The sequence below is a fragment of the Ursus americanus genome, chromosome 5 (genome assembly GCF_024610735.1).
Source record: "Ursus americanus isolate L20-20 chromosome 5, mUrsAme1.1.p, whole genome shotgun sequence".
Lineage (NCBI taxonomy): Eukaryota > Metazoa > Chordata > Mammalia > Carnivora > Ursidae > Ursus > Ursus americanus.
The window spans coordinates 24,822,463-24,840,254 of record NC_142131.1 but is presented as its reverse complement, the minus strand read 5'-3'; the positions used below and the strand labels follow the sequence as shown (position 1 = coordinate 24,840,254).

Below are 17,792 nucleotides of genomic sequence, written 5' to 3'. Positions count from 1 at the left end.
TAGTCTTAGAATCAAAGAGCTCAGAATCTGAATTTATTACTATTAGCCCCAGAGAGACTTCCTATAGTCTTAGTACGTATGGTATTATACTATTTTATTCATAAACTATTATATTATTTTAGTCTTAGGCCCATAAAGCTCAAAATCTGAATTTATTACTATTAACCCCATAGAGACTTCTCTATTAACTGACATAATGCCTGAAACATAGTAAGTACCCAATAAATGTTACTTATTAAAAAAATGTTGCGATATAATTTGGTTTATTTCATCACATTGATGGAATATATTCTCTGAATATTTATTATTATGAAGACATAAATTTATTGATTTTTGGTATCCAGCATTACGATAGAAATCCAGTGCCATTCTAACTCCTGATCATTCACATATAGTCTGTTTTAATGCTCTAGAATCTTCTGGGGTTCTCTTTTTGTCCCAATCTGAAATTCAATGTTGTTATTTCTTGATAGTAATCTTTTTTAAAATCCAGTGTGCTGGGACCTTAGTAGGCTCTTTCTGTCTGGAAATTTCAGTTCATGTATTTCTCCTAATTTTTAAATTGCTTTTCTGTTTTGTTTTCTCTTTTGGCTAACTTTTTAATGTGAATTTTAACTGATCCTCTTTTGGCTAACTCTGTTACATGGATTTTCACTGATCCTATACTATATTTACCCTCTAATTTTCTTACAATTTCTCTCCTATTTTCCATCTGTTTCATCATTTGTGTCTGTGTGTGTGTGTGTGTGTGTGTGTGTGTGTGTGTGTGTGTGTTTTATGTGCAGCCCAGAATTTTATTCTTTGATACCTGAAGTCAGTAAGTATGGTTTCTACTTGTTCTGTATGAGCTCTAGGACAGGGGAGAATACCCTGTAAGGAACTCATGGAAACATGGGACTTACCCTGTTTCAGTACATTCCAGATGCTGCCTGCTGTCAGTCATTCTTCAGTCCCTTGATAAGTTTTGGTTTTTGGTTCAAAGTTTGTAATTGTTACCTCCAGGAGAGTTAGTCTAATGTAGCTTACTTTGCCACTACCTGAACTGGAACTACCTCAGTGTTAATTCTTAATTACATCTTTTTGCAAGAAAATTCAATTAAGGGGCGCCTGGGTGGCACAGCGGTTAATCGTCTGCCTTCGGCTCAGGGCATGATCCCGGTGTTATGGGATCGAGCCCCACATCAGGCTCCTCTGCTACGAGCCTGCTTCTTCCTCTCCCACTCCCCCTGCTTGTGTTCCCTCTCTCGCTGGCTGTTTCTATCTCTGTCAAATAAATAAAAATAAAATCTTAAAAAAAAAAAAAGAAAATTCAGTTAAATGCATGATTACATCCATTGTGCTCTTCAGTTCTTCTCAAGTATCAATAGAGAGTAATTTTTATACCTAATAGGCAGTTTTCTTATTTAGTGATTATCCACCTAAAAAAAGCCTTGAAAATTTTAGATGAATACTTTGTTTTTATCTTGTCTCTAGGTTAATAAGGTGAATAAATCAAAGTAAATATTATTAGTTTTCTGTATAAGTATTTTGGGATAGAAATTTATTTCCTAAAGATCTGCCATTGAAATACAATAAAGATTTTTAGGATTCTTAGTACCTTTTTTTCTGAAGTAGGTTCCGCACCCATTGTAGAGCCCAGTGTAGGGCTTGAACTCACGACCCTGAGATCAAGACCTGAGCTGAGATAAAAAAAATCAGATGCTTAAATAGACTCAGCAACCCAGGCGAACCCTGATAAATATTTTTGAATGAAAAAAATATGGCAGAAGAATTTTTAATCCATAGTTTAAAAAGGCAATTATTAAGCTTTTAAAATTTTTTAGAAGAAATTCATAAACCATACAGAAAAATGAGCATATTTTGTCTTTGATTTTATTTTGTCTTTGATCATTTCATTTAAGTTGATGATTTAAAGATACTTGGTATTTTTATGATTTTTTAAGGATCATTAGTTTTGAGTTTATTAGTTTATAATAATTGATTTTAAGGATATTAGAGTTACAGTTAACACAATATTTTTTTGTGAAAATATTTTGTTTTCAAAACGTTTTTAATGTCAAAATCATGACTTTTAAGCAGTAATGCTATTTCATCAAATATAATTCAGTGCTTTGGGGCAGGATAAGGGAGGTTGGCCTTAAGTTTCTGAAACTTTTAAATGACAAAGAGCCAGAATTTTATAATCAGAAAAAAAAATCAAGATTCTATTATTTTAATTTACCTGGAGAATGTTATGAGACACCTGAATAATTGTTACTTACTAAGATAAACTGGTTTTAAGTTCTGAAACAAATGATCTGTGCCATTTCATCCTATGTTTTATTAACATTTACATTTCCTAATTATCCCATAGCAGGATATTTTATCATAACTTTTGTCCAGTGTTTGCTTGCTTACTATTTCTGTGGGGCCTTAGAAGCTAAGCAACAGCAGTGATCCCAGCCCCAATGACATTTTTCTCAGTCATAGCCACTCTGGAATGCTACTGTGTTAAAATAACCAACCATTTTTAGAAGAAAATCAAATTCAAACTGACTTAAGAGAGTGGAGTTTTTTGTGCCCTTAGGTGTTATTTCTTTTGTGGTTTATTTGCAAAATCCTTCACATCGGAGCTTAGGTTTCTGTTCACGAATCTTCTATAGGATAAGTCATTATTTTGAAAACAGTGGTTACAATTGCTTGTGCAGGACCCCACTGAAAATAAAAGTCAGTATTGGTATTCTAAAATACAGATTTCTAAGGTTCCCATACAACATGTAATTCTTTTGATAGGACCAAGGTATAGGTATCAAAAATAATACTGAGTAGATAGTTGCAGTTTTATTTCTACCTACAGATCATTTGGTAGTCTTATCAGCTGCAGTGGAGGGAGTCTGATTTAAAAAAAGCAATGAGAAACTTAACCAAAGGACATAAAAATAACTCTTGATTAGATGAAAAAGCATAATGATCCTGAATGGAGGAATTACACTGTTAATTCATATTTGAAATAAGTTAATTCCTTATAAAATAATTCGAAAAATGAGTATAATTCCAAACAAAGTTCCTAGTATTTTTTAGTTGCGTTTTTTTATTTGTTTTTAGCTTGTCTGAAATTCATAGTCAAAATTCTTGGGATGTGCTTGGCAAAATTAGACAATACAATATTGAAAAAAGGAATTAAGAGATGGACTTTATAATCTTTAATGATAAAACATATTATAAAGCTGTAGTAATTAAAAGAGCATCCTAGCACTAGTAAAAGAATAGTGAACAATGGTATTGAAAAGGAAACTCAAGAAAATACTTAAGTATACATAAATACGTAGTTTCTAATAATCATGACATTTTGTGTAAGTAGGGAGAGAATGGTTCACTGAGTAAATGGTGAGGAAACACTGCTTATGTATTTGGAGAAATAAATTAAAAATGAAAATATAGGTTAATAGTTACTTTCTCTGACTTGCAAAGATCTTGAAAGGAAACTTTTTATTTTTTTAAGATTTTATTTTAAGTACCTGCTTCCCCTGGTGTGGGGTGGAACCTACAATCCCGAGATCAGGAGTTGTGCGTTCTACCGACTGAGCCAGCCTCACACCCCAAAGGAAACTATTTTTAGATTAAACTACATTAAAATGTAAATACTCTATAAGTAAAATTGCCAAACCAGAAAAATATTTTCAGCATTTATGACCAAGTATTGATTCACTCAGTTAACAAACATATTTTGAATCCCTACTATGAGCATGGAGAAGGGAGACAATAACCATTTATAAATAAAATGAATTAAGATGATGACAACTGCTATGAAGATTATAAAATAGTTTCTTAATACCTGTACTGTTGGTATTTCTTTGTAGGACTATTTGGAGGATTCTAGAATGCTTATATCATAGTTAAGGTATATCATAGTCAAGACAGTGTCTCCAGAGGTAACATTGAATAGAAACTTGAATAAAATACAAGAGGAAGCCATGTGCAATTCAGGGAGAAGAACATTCTAGAAGAATATGCAAAGACCTATTAGTTTCCTGTTACCACTGTAAGAAAGTACCAAAAACTTTGTGGTTTTCTTATTTCTTTTAGCATCAAGAGGCTGCCAGCCTTCCCTGGCCTGTGTCCACATCATTCCAATCTCTGTTTTCATCATCACACTGCCCTTGCTCAGACTGATCTCCTGCTTCCCCCTTATAAGGACCTTTGTGATTACATTGGGCCACCTGGGTAATCCATGATAATAGCCCCATCTCAGCATCCTTGATTTAATCACATCTGCAAAGTCCCTTTTGCTATATAAAGTAATATTCACAGATGCTGGGAATTAGGATGTGGGTATCACTGGGGGTCAATTACTTATCCTACCATAGACTCTGGTAACTATATTCATTTTTAGTTGCTACTGTAACAAATAACCAGAAACTTAGTAGCTCAAAATAATAAATGTTTCTGTAGGTCAAAAGTCCAACATAGGGGCATCTGGGTGGCTTAGTCATTTAAGCGTCTGACTATTGATTTTGGCTTAGGTCATGAGCTCAGGGTTGTGGGATTGACCCCTGTGTGGGGCTCCACACTCAATGTAGAGTCTGCTTAAGATTGTCTCTCTCTCTCTCCCTCTTACTCTTCCCCCACCCCTCCGTTCTCGAGCTCTCTCTTTCGCTAAAGAAAGAAGGAAAGAAAAACAGAAAGAAAGAACATATTTAAAAAAAAAAAAAAAGTCCAACATAGTAGTCTCATCTAGCTAAAATCAATGTGTCAGCAGGACTGTATTTCTTTCTGGAAGCTCTACAGGAGAACCCATTGCCTTGCCTTTTTCCACCTTCTGGAAACCACCCACATTTTGGTTCACGGTCTCCTTCTGTCTTCAAAGTATCTTTCTGTGCTTCTCTTCAAATTCCATGTCCTTCTGGGGCGTGTGGGTGGCTCAGTCGTTAAGCGTGTGCCTTTGGCTCAGGGCGTGATCCCAGAGTCCTGGGATCGAGCCCCACATCAGGCTCCTCTGCTGGGAGCCTGCTTCTTCCTCTCCCACTCCCCCTGCTTGTATTCCCTCTCTTGCTGGCTTTCTCTCTCTCTGTCAAATAAATAAATAAAATCTTTAAAAAAAAAAATTCCATGTCCTTCTGACTGTAGCTGAAAAAGGAAGGTTCTCTAAGATTTATGTGAATAGATTGGGCTCATCCAGATAATCCACAACAATCTCTTTATCTCAAGGTCTGTATCCTTAACACATCTACAAAGTCCCTTTTTCACAGAGAAAGTAACATATTCACAAGTTATAGTAAGTAGGGTGTAGACATTTTGAGGGGGGCACCATTACATTTGGGGGAAGCTGTCTGTTACATGTGGGAATAATTGACCTATTCAAGTGAGAGATGTAATTAGAGGGATGGTCATGAGCCAGATTATAAAAAGCCTTTTCATCCATTGGAGTATTTAAAGAGAAAATGGGTTGTAATAAAATAAGGAAATAGATTGGTGCTATTCTAAAAAACTCTGGGATGATAGATTCTGTATCTGTGCTATCTGATACAGCAGCTACTAGCCACACATCGCTTTTGAGCCATAAAATGTGGCTTGTGTTACTGAAGAACTCAGTTTTTAATTTTAGGTAATTTGAACGTAAATAGCTTATGTGTAGCTAGTAAGTATTGGAAGCAGGACTGTTGGAAGAACTATTGGAAGATACTACCTCTATTTTTGGAGAAATTTTGCTGTAGCAGAAGCAGAAAAATGAACAGTAGCTAGAATTAGATATGACAGTAAGGGGGTTTTGTTTTATTTGCTTTTGTTTTTAGACTGGTAATATTGAAACACATTTGTATTAATTATGTATTGTTGAGTAATAGGTTATCACAAACTTGGCAGCTTGAAACAGTGCACATTTATTACTTCACAGTTTCTATGGGTCAGAAATGCAGGCTTGACTTTGCTAGGACTCCTGTGAAAGCTGCAGTCAAGGTTTTGTCCAGAGCTGCAATCTCATCTCAGGGTGAAGGATCTGTTTTTAAGACCATGTCAATGCTGGCACAGTTCAGTACCTTGTAGCCTGTTGGACTGAGGGCCTCAGTTTCTTGGGGGCTGTGATGGTTAACTTCATGTGTTAACTTGGATGGGCTAGAAGTGACTAGATATGTGGTCAAACATTCTGGATGTTTCTGTGAGGAAGTTTTTGGATGAGATTAACATTTATATCAGTGGACTTTGGGTAAAGCAGAATGCCCTCCAAATAAGGGAGGACCTCAGTCAGTCAGTTGAAAGCCTGAACAGGACGAAAGACTGATCTCCCCAGAACAAGAGGGAAATCTTCCAAGAGATTTAATTGACTCTTCCTAGATTCCCAGACTGCTGGTCCACCCAGCAGATTTTGGACTTACCAACCTTCATAATCATGTTGGCCAATTCCTTACAAGAAGTCTCTTCCTATATGTATAAACATCTTACTATTTCTCTGTCTTTAGAGAATCCGTCTAATGCACTGGCTGTTGGTCAGAGGCTTCCCGTGGCTTTAAAACGATTATTTGTCAGAGATCTTCTTGGTTCCCTGCTGCGTGGGCTTCTCCAGCATGGTTGCTAGTGTCATAAAAGCCAGCAAGGGAAGACTGTTAGCAAGGTGGATATTATAATCTTATATAGCTTACTCACTGAAGTGATATATGTCACCTTTGCTGTATTCTGTTGATTAGAAGCAAATCAAAGCCCTCCCTGTACTTAAGGGGAGGGGATAACACAGGTTATGAATCCCAGGAGGTTGAGATAATCAGATGCCGTCTTAGAGGAACTGCTGTGTACTATTTAAGCAGTCATTTACCTTCATATAACCTTCCAGTGGCTTTTTGTTATAATCGGAATAAATGCTCAACTTCTTACTGTGGCCTACAAAGTTCTGTGTGATCTAGTCTCCTGTTGACCCTTTCCATCTCATCTGCTGTGTTCTCCCCCTAAGTTTTTGCAAGGTCTTGTTCCCTGACTACCATATCCAAAGATATGCTACCCTCTAGTCACAATCTCATTACCTATCTTATTTTCTTCATTGATTCTACAGCTGTGTGAAATTATAATCGTTGTGCACCATCAACTCTTTCCAAGAGACCAGACACATTGTTTTCCTTTCTCACAGCAGTGTCTCCAATGCCTAGTACATAGTACATACTCAACAAGTCTGATGAAAGAATGAATGAATGTGTTCTGTGTTTCACCATGTAAGAATGGGTATACTAACTTTTAACTCCCCAAAAACTTAATTCCTAATACTCATTGTTGACTGGGAATCTTACCAATAACATAAACTGTTGCCTAACACATGTTTTGTATTTTATATGTATTATATACTGTAGTCTTACAATAAGGTAAGCTAGAGGAAAGAAAATGTTACTAAGAAAATCTTAAAGAAGGAAAAAATACCTTTACAGGACTGTACTATAAAAAATCTGCATGTGAGTGGACCAATGCAGTTCAAACCCGTGTTGCTCAAGGGTCACCTGTACAACACAAATAATAAACCCTGCTGTAAATTATGGAGTTTAAGTATTACTACCTAAACAATATTGATCTCATCCATTGTAGCAAATGAGCACATGCGTACAGATGTTAATATCAGGGGCACCTGTGGGTGGGGGAATGGAAACTGTCCCCATTCTATTATTCTGTAAAACTAAAAGTGCTCTAAAAAAATAAAGTCTATTAATTTAAGAAAAAAATGGGGATACTAATGTGTAATATGTAGCCACTATCCCTTTGCAGCTTTTAGCATACTACAAAAAAAAAAAAAAGTAAATATTGTAATGCTATGATAGATATCCATACTTACTCACTAGACCACCCAAGTGTAACTGAGTGAATGGTGAATGTCTAGTGGAAAATGCAGGGAAGAGCTAGTTTTGTAGTGAGGGGGATGGGCAACGACTTCTGTTTTGGCGTTTAAAGTTTGAGGTTTATATAGATTATTTTGCTGCATTCCGAAAAGGAGTTAAATGTGTGTATAAGTCTGGAGTTCAGGAGAGGCCTCACCTACAGATATGCATTTGGCAGTTTGCAATTTATCTGTAATAATGGAAGCTGTGATCATGGAAAGCCCTGTAACTATAGGGGAAAAAAAAAAGGTAGGTCAAGAGACCATGCCAAGAAATACTACCATTTAGCATCTAAGTGGAGGACAGAGAAGCATACTGCACAGATGTGATTAGACAAGTATTATGAGATTTAGAACAGTGTCGGAGAATCCAAGGCAATATTTCTTCATCAGCACCTAATACCAAAAATAAAGAACAGGCAAATAATAAGTAACTACTGTTCTCTATCACCTTCCCCCAATGCACTTACTATAAAAAACCTTCTAGTTGACTCTAAATCCCTGTATAATTTTTCATTGTTAATTTTAACTCCTTATTAGGCTGAGATAAAGCTAGATTTTAATATATTTCTCATGAACCAAAAGACTCATCATCTATTTTAAGACAGTAGTGGAATGAACATTTATAGTCATTCAAAGTAAAAGTAACTTCTGAGATTCCCTGACCACATAGGCTTTGGGTTTTTTGTTGTGAAGGATTCTCTGACTTCTACCAATGATTTTTACAATTATGAAGACCAAAATAAGAATTTTTACATGATATTTAATATATTAAAGCATATAGCACGCCCTTAGAATTCTAATAATTTCCTGGCACTCTAATTCGAGATGAGTATTTTTCACTTTTAGATTATTGCGTTTTGATTGTAAGAACCTACAGGATCTAAAATATACAGAGCCTTGCTTGATCATACAATCATCTTGAGATATTTAAACATTTTTTTAATGAGCTGTAAGAAATCTGGGTGAGAACATAGTTGGAAAGGTGACATTAGTAAGTTCTAGATAGCTTAGAAAAGCAATGTGACCCGTTGTCAGCCTAGAGAAATTACTGCTTTAGGAGGTACATTTGTAATGTTATTTATTTAAATATGAAATAAACATTTCACTAAACCAAAGAGTTCATGATACATATCTTAGTAAAAATAGATTTGATCTAAAATATGAGCATGATAATTAACATAAATAGGCCAAAGTAATACAGTTTAGTCTCTTTTTTATTACAAAACTTGACTGCTTTCCTATATTACTGAATTTTGTAGCTGTGTATTATAACAACTAAGTATATGCAACTATGTATTTGTCTAAAATAGACAAAACATTCTGTATTATAAACTACAATGGGCAAGCTTTACTTTTTTAGTGTACACATCTAGATACAGCTAAACTTTTGTCTGATAGGAATAAATTAAAAACACATACTGAAAAAAATGAGTTCCTCTCTGCCATCATTTGCCTAGTAATAACATCAAAGTGTCTTTATTCCTCCTTTTCCTTTAGCTTTACATTTTGATTCCCAGGACAGTAGCATAGATTAATTCTGCAAGGTTATTTAGACTACTTTGAAAATGTAACAAAACTCAAATTCTTTAATTGGTGTGTTCTAAGCAGAATATCAGCTCACACTGTGATAACTCTCCTCTCCTCAGAAACATTCTCCCCAGAAACAAACAATCCCCCAGGAGTTCGTTAGTAATTATTCATAATGTTTATTTTGTATACTTTACTAATGCTATATATCTCTTTAATCTGGCTACTCCAAAGAACCTGACAACTGAGTATATAACTTCATAACATTCTTTTAAAAAAAAATCTGACAAAAAAAATCCTTGAAGGTTTTATTAAACATATATATTATCATAGTATCAAGTGCTATTATACAGTTTTTTAACATGCATTTTTTGTTTCAATTACACTATACAATAAGATAAAAGTTTGTTATATTCTTAAACCATTTAAAATATTTCTTAATTTGTATTCAGAGCATCACGGTCCCAATTTTTTTTTTCTTTTTTGTTTAAGTAAGCTCTGCTCCCAGTGTGGAGACCAGTGTGGGGCTTGAACTCAGGATCCTGAGATCAAGAACTGAGCTGAGATCAAAAGTTAGACACTTAACTAACTGAGCAACCCAGGTTCCCCATTGTCCCAGTTTTTTATTTGCTTGCCCCATTATAGTTACTTTCCTTTATTAATAAGGATCATTCCAATAAAAAATTGAAGTCTTTATTTAGCGCTTAATATATGTCTAGAGCTCTACAAGATAAGTGTGGAGACAGTGGAAGAAGTATAAGATAGGTCCTCTGATCTTAAAGAGCTAGGAATTTAAAAGACTACATTTCTGGGGGCGCCTCGGCGGCCCAGTCGTTAGGCGTCTGCCTTCAGCTCAGGGCGTGATCCTGACGTTATGGGATCGAGCCCCACATCAGGCTCCTCTGCTATGAGCCTGCTTCTTCCTCTCGCACTCTCCCTGCTTGTGTTCCCTCTCTCGCTGGCTGTCTCTATTTCTGTTAAATAAATAAAATCTTTAAAAGGCATAAAAGACTACATTTCTGAAACAACTAGAAGAAAATATGAGGATGAAAGGAGGGAAAAATTGTGAGACAAACTCTGAAGTATTAAGAATAGAGAGGTCAGAATAGACTAAAGTAGTGACCTGGGTTTTGAAGTGGTAGGTAAGAGGTATGGCACTTAATTTTGGATTTAAGAATTAACAGATATGCAGACAGATATCCAGAACAAACAAAGCACTGGCTAAAGAAAATGGATAAGTTTTCTGAAATTGGGAATTTTTAATGCAGATCAGATTTTAAAAATCCTATTATTTGCTTGTTTTAATATCTAAAATTATGACACTTTAGAACCAACTAGTGCAAATGCCTATGATTATCAACATTTAAAAAGTTAATTGTTCTCAACTTTTTTACACAGAAAAATAAAGATGTGGCTTAAAATTTTAGATTACAGACTGAATGAGGTGCCTACTATAGGTCAATATACTGAATTCTCTATAAGATCTTAAGAACTGACTACAAAAAGAAACATTTTTGACCATGCCTCTAAAGGAGAGACATGCTTTCAGATTGCCTTTAATTTGTGGTTTCTAATTCTGGTGTACCATTTGAAGTCCTGATTTTATGTTGTAGATTATTTTGAAATTACAGAACTAACAATAAAGAAAAGCTGTGCTAATAGCCTTCTATGTCAAACAAAAAGCTAAAGTAGAAGTTTTTAAAACCATCTCACCCATACAATGTGGCTTTGTGCAAATTTGCCTGTTTTAAATATAATACTTTTTTAAGTTGCCACTTTTTATATGGGGGCTAGTATAAAGATCTGTTGGATATAGGGGCACCTGGGTGGTTCATTTGGTTAAACGTCAGACTCTCGTTTTTGGCTTAGGGTCGTGATCTCAGGGTCATGAGATCGAGCCCCACCATCGGGCTCTGCACTGGGGTATGGAGCCTGCTTAAGATTCTCTCTCTCTCCCTCTTCCTCTGCCTCTCCCCACTGCCAGTACCCCCTCCTCCCTGGCTCTCATGCTCACTCTCTCTCTTTAGGAAAAAAAGATCAGGGCTCCTGGGTGGCTCAGTCAGTTGAGTGTCTGGATCTTGATTTCAGCTCAGAGCATGATCTCAGGGTCTTTGGGTTGAGCCCCCCGTTGGGCTCTGCACTCAGCACAGAGTCTGCTTGTCCCTCTCCCTCTGCTCCTTCCTCCACCTGTGCTCTATCTCTAAAATAAATAAAAGCTTTTTAAAAAATTGACTTGATATAGAGTTAGAGTGTAGAAATACTTTATGCTTCCCATTTCATTAGGTCTGATAAAAGGCCCTGATCAGAGCTCAGTGCATATGTCCCCTTACATCTTCAGTGATGTGGAAAGGCTGGAACAGCAGAAGTGAAAGTAGAAGGCAGCTTTGTGCGGTGGCTCTGAACTGTGTATATTACAGGAAGGCTTGTCCACCAGTTACTCTTCCATTCCAAACTTTTTCTAAGAAATAAGTTGAAAATTTAAGTAAATCTCTTTTCTTGGATTGAATTTCTAGATACTTCTTATATATTTTTATTTCTTAGAATAACATGTTCACGCCAATAAAGTGAATATAATTAGCCAAACTAGTGAATATAATTAGCAAATAGAAAAAGAAAATAGTTGCCTATTCCTAAGAAGAAATGACATTTTAAGTTTATTCTATAGTGAATAGCCAAGAAAAGATTTAAGAATTCTCTTTTGGAGTTTGAATATATAGGTTTGAATGATATTTTGAAAGAAATTGGTTATGAGTAATTTAGAATTGGTCCCTTCTTCCTTTGCCATCTAAGATAGACGAGTAGGCAGCTGGACTTATGCTTATCTGTGCATTTGTATTTTACCAGTTACTTTATTCAGGATTAAAGTGTGGCGTGAATTCATTATCCATTTGGCATTGCTGAAACTTTTGAATAATGAAAAACTCTTTCCTTTCTAAAAATTTCTATCTTAGTAAAAGCTGCCTGACAGTTTTGATAATGAGAGAATACAGAATCATTTTATGGGCTTATGTTTTACTGATAATGTAACCTATTATATAACATTAAGCTAAATTTTTCTTCTATTTTATATCAATTCAAAGTTATATTTTATATATTCTGTAGGTGATCTTTAACTTGTGTGTATGTGTGTGTATACTAGGAAAAGCTTCAGAAGGTAAATGCTTAAATTTATTTTTTCCCTTAAATTTACTTTCAATTTATATATTCTTTACACAGATAAAACTTTCTTTTTCTGTGTGTGTGTGGTGTGAGGGGCAGAGGGAGAGAGAGAGAGTCTTAAGCAGGCTCCACACCCAGAGTGGAGCCCGATGGGGGGGCTCTATCTCATGATTCTGAGATTATGACCTGAACCAAAATCAAGAGTTGGATTCTTAACCGACTGAGCCACCCATGTGCCCCAGATAAACTTTCTTATTTCAACTCCTATGCTTTTAAAATGACTCATATTTAGTTATATGTGAAAACTGCAAATGTTTTAAGCCATCTGATCCTAAGTGTATGAAAAACAAATAAATCAGATATGACAAATAGTCTGAAGTAATTTTAACTGAATAAATAAAAATTCTTAGACTTTTGTAGATTTTCTTATGGTAAACGTTGCTTAAATTGCTTGATTTAGCTTATGTATATAGCCCAATACGATTGGATGTACTAGTTGAAATAAAGGACAGTTTTTCTTAATCTGATTTCCCTGTTGTTAAGAAACAAGAAATGGTGAGATAAAACAGAATTAAGTAGACATATCTGCTTAGATCTCAGAAACACACACAAATACATAATTTTTTTTTATGGTGAAAGCAGTGCTATTCGGTCCTCTAAAATGTGCAATAATCCTGAAGAATATTAATAGTCTTTGTTTCCGTCTGCATTTTAAGTGAGTATCCGTAAAGGCTTCTTAACACCTAGGAATCATCAGTATTTAAGCCTTTTGGCAGATTTTCTATAGTATTAAGTAAGACGTACTTACATTTTCTATCTGAAAATTTCAAAGTAAATTAGTAAGCACGATTTATCTAGAAAACTTTACTTTGTGGGGTTAAACACGCAGATGTTCCTAAATTACTCCTAAATGATCCTAAAAATTCCTAAATGACCCTAAATATTACTAAATTATATAAATTAACTGAAATGTCTTATAAAATGCCACCTAGATTGCAAATATTGGATTTTCTCTTTACTGACTTTCAGCTTTATTTGTACATTGACTAATAGCAATTTTCCTCAGAATTATCAATCACTGTTAAATATTTCTCTCTTTTTTAAAGATTTTATTTATTTATTTGAGAGAGAGAGAGAAAGAGCATGAGCTGGGTGAAGGGGTAGAGGGAGAGGGAGAAGCAGGCTCCTCGCTGTGCAGGGAGCCCAGTGCAGAACTCGATCCCAGGACTCTGAGATCATGACCTGAGCTGAAGGCAGATGCTTACCAGATTGAGCTACCCAGTGCCCCTGTTAAATATTTCTCAATTTGAATTTAATATGTTTATAGAAGTAATCTTTCAAAAGCAAGACATTTTAGAAACGTTCCTGTTAGATGAATACCATAGTAGAAATTACTGATCGTGGAGCCCAAAAAAACAAAAACAACAAAAAGGCTTCAGTTTTGCTCGCAGTTCTGCCACTCAGTGCCATTATAGTCTCTCTTAAGAATTACGTGTAGGTTGTGAACCTAATTCTTCCTCTTACTAGTTTTTAAATTTTAAATTTTTTATTATTAATTTTTTTAAAAGACCTGAGCAGAATCCAAAAGTCAGATGCTTAACTCACTGAGCCACCCAGGCACCCCACTAGTTTTTTATTTAGGTTACCCTCTTATGTCAGGAAACAGCATAACAGCTTAGCATAGGAGGATTTTGGCTGTTCCTTCAATATATTAGATAACAACTCTGAACCTCAGTTTACTAATTTATGAGGTGGATATAATAGCTTCATTTTGGTGATGATTAGATGAGTTGTATGTGTGTTATGCCTGAGTTAAATTTCAACTGCAAGACATGGTAACTATATAATAATAATCATTTTAAAAATCTTATATTTAGCTGTTATAATAATTTTAATAGTAAGGATAATTATGATTAAATCACTGTATTTCATTATTTTTATCTATCAAATGAGGAGAACCTGTGTCCCCTTCTAAATTCCATGACTATAATGAAACCGTATTATGGTATTTCATTTTTAAGTGCCTCTGGTAGAGGATATGCCTTCACGAGTCTTACCTTTATGAATAAGTACAAAAATTTGACATTGGACAATTTTAATTTATTGGTTTTTTGATACAGAAGTAATTACTGAGTGGTACCCCCAGGTTTATCAGTTTCCTAAAGCCCTGCATTTCTCTAAACTCTTACCAAAATTTTGCTCTTTCTTCAGAAATAGATTATGTCACTTATTCTATGTTATCATCACTAGTAACTTATATAAAGTACCATTAAAAATCTTTGTGTGTAGGGACGCCTGGGTGGCTCAGTTGGTTAAGCGTCTGCTTTCGGTTCTTGTCATGATCTCAGGGTCCTGGGATCGAGTCCTGCATTGGGCTCCTTGCTTGGGGGGAGCCTGCTTCTCTCTCTGCCTGCTTCTCCCTCTGCTTGCTGTTCTCCCTGTTTGTGTTCTCTCTCTCTGACAAGTAAATTTTAAAAATCTTAAAAAAAAAAATATTCGTGTATAATTCATTTTCTTACTCTGAGTAGTGACTTAAGTTGTAGTAAACAAATGGTAGTATGCTTATATGGTATTTAGTTGTTTTCTTCTCTGCTAGAAGGTGAGAGAGTGACTTACCACTTATATTATTATATTATATTATTATTATTATTCTTGGGTTATATGTTGATTTACATGATAAACTTCCTTAAGAAGGTAGGAAGTTGCCAGTTTTTCTTCACTGTATGTATATCTGATAAATGCACTGTATTTGAATCTTATACTTTTCCCCCCTCAGAAGAAATTATGTATATTTAAAACTGGACCACTCGATTTTTATATTCTCCCAAAACTAATAATGTTTTCCTTTTCGTTCTAGTTCAGACTTGGTTCCTTCAATCTAGAGAAAGTTGCAAGTCCAGCTTTAGTCATTAGAAAACTTATTTGTGATTGCCTGGACACCATCACAGAAAACCAAGCCAAAAATGAGCACCTGCAGAAGGAAAATGAAAGGCTTCTGCGAGATTGGAATGATGTTCAAGGACGGTATGCGCTAGTGTTCTTGTATTATAAAAACATTAAGCTCTCCTTATATTGCTATAGATTTAAGTTAATGATTTGTAAGTTTATAATATATGTAGCCTAGCATATATTTAACATAAAGTCTTTACTTAGTATGATTAAACCAAACTATTGGTCACTACTGTGCATTATTGGAGTACATTAACACAGGTCATTAGTATTTGGTGACACCAGCAAACTAATGAACAATAAGGAGTAATCAGGCAATGAGAATCAGAAGTCACTAATACGAATTAAAATTTAGGAAGTTGATATTTATAAGATTTAATGTACCTCAAATTATAGAATTAATAATGAATAAAAAAGAGACATGAAATGTAAATATGCCAATTGGTTACTTATATGGAATCTTTATATAAATGGTAACTATTTCATATGCTGTGTGCTTTGGTTACGGATAGAGACTTATTTTGCTCACTGAGAATTCATATTACCAGCTTTTTTTTTTTTTTAAGGATTTTTATTTATCTATTTATTTGAGAGAGAGTGAGAGTAAGAGCGAGTGGGAGAGAGAACATGAGCAAGGTGAGGGGTGAGGGACCAAGGGAGAAGCCAGCTCTCTGCTGAGCAGAGAGCCCCGATGCAGGGCTTGATCATGATGCGGGATTCCGGGATCATGACCCAAGCTGAAGGCAGATGCTTAACCAACTGAGCCACCCAGGTGCAGCATACTGCCATCATTTTTAAAAGATGAAGTAATTGTGATTACTAGATAAGACATTTGGAAGCCTTTATTTTCCTGATTTTTCCTCTTATTTTTAAAATGATGAAGAAAGTCACTTTACTTCTTACTATGCTTTTTTTTTTTTTTTTTAAATAATATCATGATCTAGGCCAGCCCAGGGTGTATTTTCTATTACTCTGTTATGTATAAGATGTTGGAAGGAAATAAAATATATGTTGTGACCATTTATATCTCTATAGAGACATATAAGATCATAAGCACATGTTTGTACATATATGCATGGCAACATCTGAAAGAGTTATATGGAATGTATATAATAATGATAATATTATCATTGTATCTAGTATATCCAGTAGATTTTTTATCTTTCATTCAAACCGGTAGTTCTAAAACATTTTCCAATTTAGGATCTTTTTAGGACAATCCTTAAGATTGTTTTATATGGATTGGTATGTAAATTTGAGAGTACATGAAAAATGTGAAGGGTTTACCACTATCAGTGTATGTTTGTAGAAAGGGTGTTGACTACAAGAAATTATGTTTCTGTACATCCAATTATATTTATTAATATAAGACATGAAAACTTAACACCTAACTTGACTATATTTGGCTCTCAGTAATTATATTAAGAAAGTATCTTGTTCTTTTTCATCTCTGAATTAATTTATCTCCAAGTGTATAAAAATAATGAGGCCAAATCAAAACTCTAAATATTAGAAAGCCATGTGGAAAAATAAGTTAATTTTGCTCTTCCTCTTTCTCCTTAAAATCATGTTAGTATAAATCAGTATCAAATATCTACACTAGAAAGCGTGCTTTTGGGTCTTCATCTGTAGTATGGATATGCTTTTCTATTTTATATACGAAACAAATCAAGTTAAAGGAGATGTACTATGGCAGTGGTAAGCCATTATATTTAAAACTCAAAATACCCTCAAGATGATAGGAAATTTGATCCACAAATTGCCCACAAAAATGCGGACTGGGTATTTGGTACTTCAACAAATTGCTTTAAAATGTCTGCCAGAGGTTGAAAGAGGTGTTATCTCATCAGTATTCAACACCACCTCTGTAGACTGGAAAGCAGCAGGGTACAAAGATGAGACGGTGGAGACAAACGCACCCTGTGCCGTAAAACAGTGGGGGAGGGCCGTGTGTAATATGTGGCCCCCAGATGCCTGATTTGCTATTCCTGAACTGTCCAGAAAGTGCTTTTGCATTATTGTGGTAAAATGTTTCCTATTTAATCAAAAGCACAACCATATCTCTCATCGGCAGGCTTATTATGCTCCAGCTATTCTTTTTTTGTAAATACCAGGTCACGTATTTTCTCCAGGGGTTGAAGGTGTGTGCCATTGTGGTAGCCCCCCAAACAGAGGGAAGTGAGACTGCTCCAGAGAATTCTAGGCTCTCGATTGTATTCCAGTTGTTAGATTAGTTAGCTCTATCTCTTTTCCAAATTTCCCAAATGGTTTTCTTTCCTATCAGAGGAAAAGGTGGCCATTTTAAAGAGCTGGAAATACATCTTGGTCA

The 17,792-nt window shown here is 35.0% G+C and overlaps 1 protein-coding gene across 7 annotated transcripts in view; it reads left to right on the top strand.

Moving 5' to 3' along the window:
* Positions 1-17,792, top strand: part of XRCC4 (X-ray repair cross complementing 4) — a 270,649-nt gene that overhangs the window by 73,298 nt on the left and 179,559 nt on the right. For all 7 annotated transcript variants that reach the window (XM_087862012.1, XM_087862010.1, XM_087862011.1 and 4 more), the window contains one exon: positions 15,372-15,538. In XM_087862012.1, the coding sequence (XP_087718138.1) occupies positions 15,372-15,538 (167 nt within the window). The remainder of the gene's footprint in view (positions 1-15,371; positions 15,539-17,792) is intronic.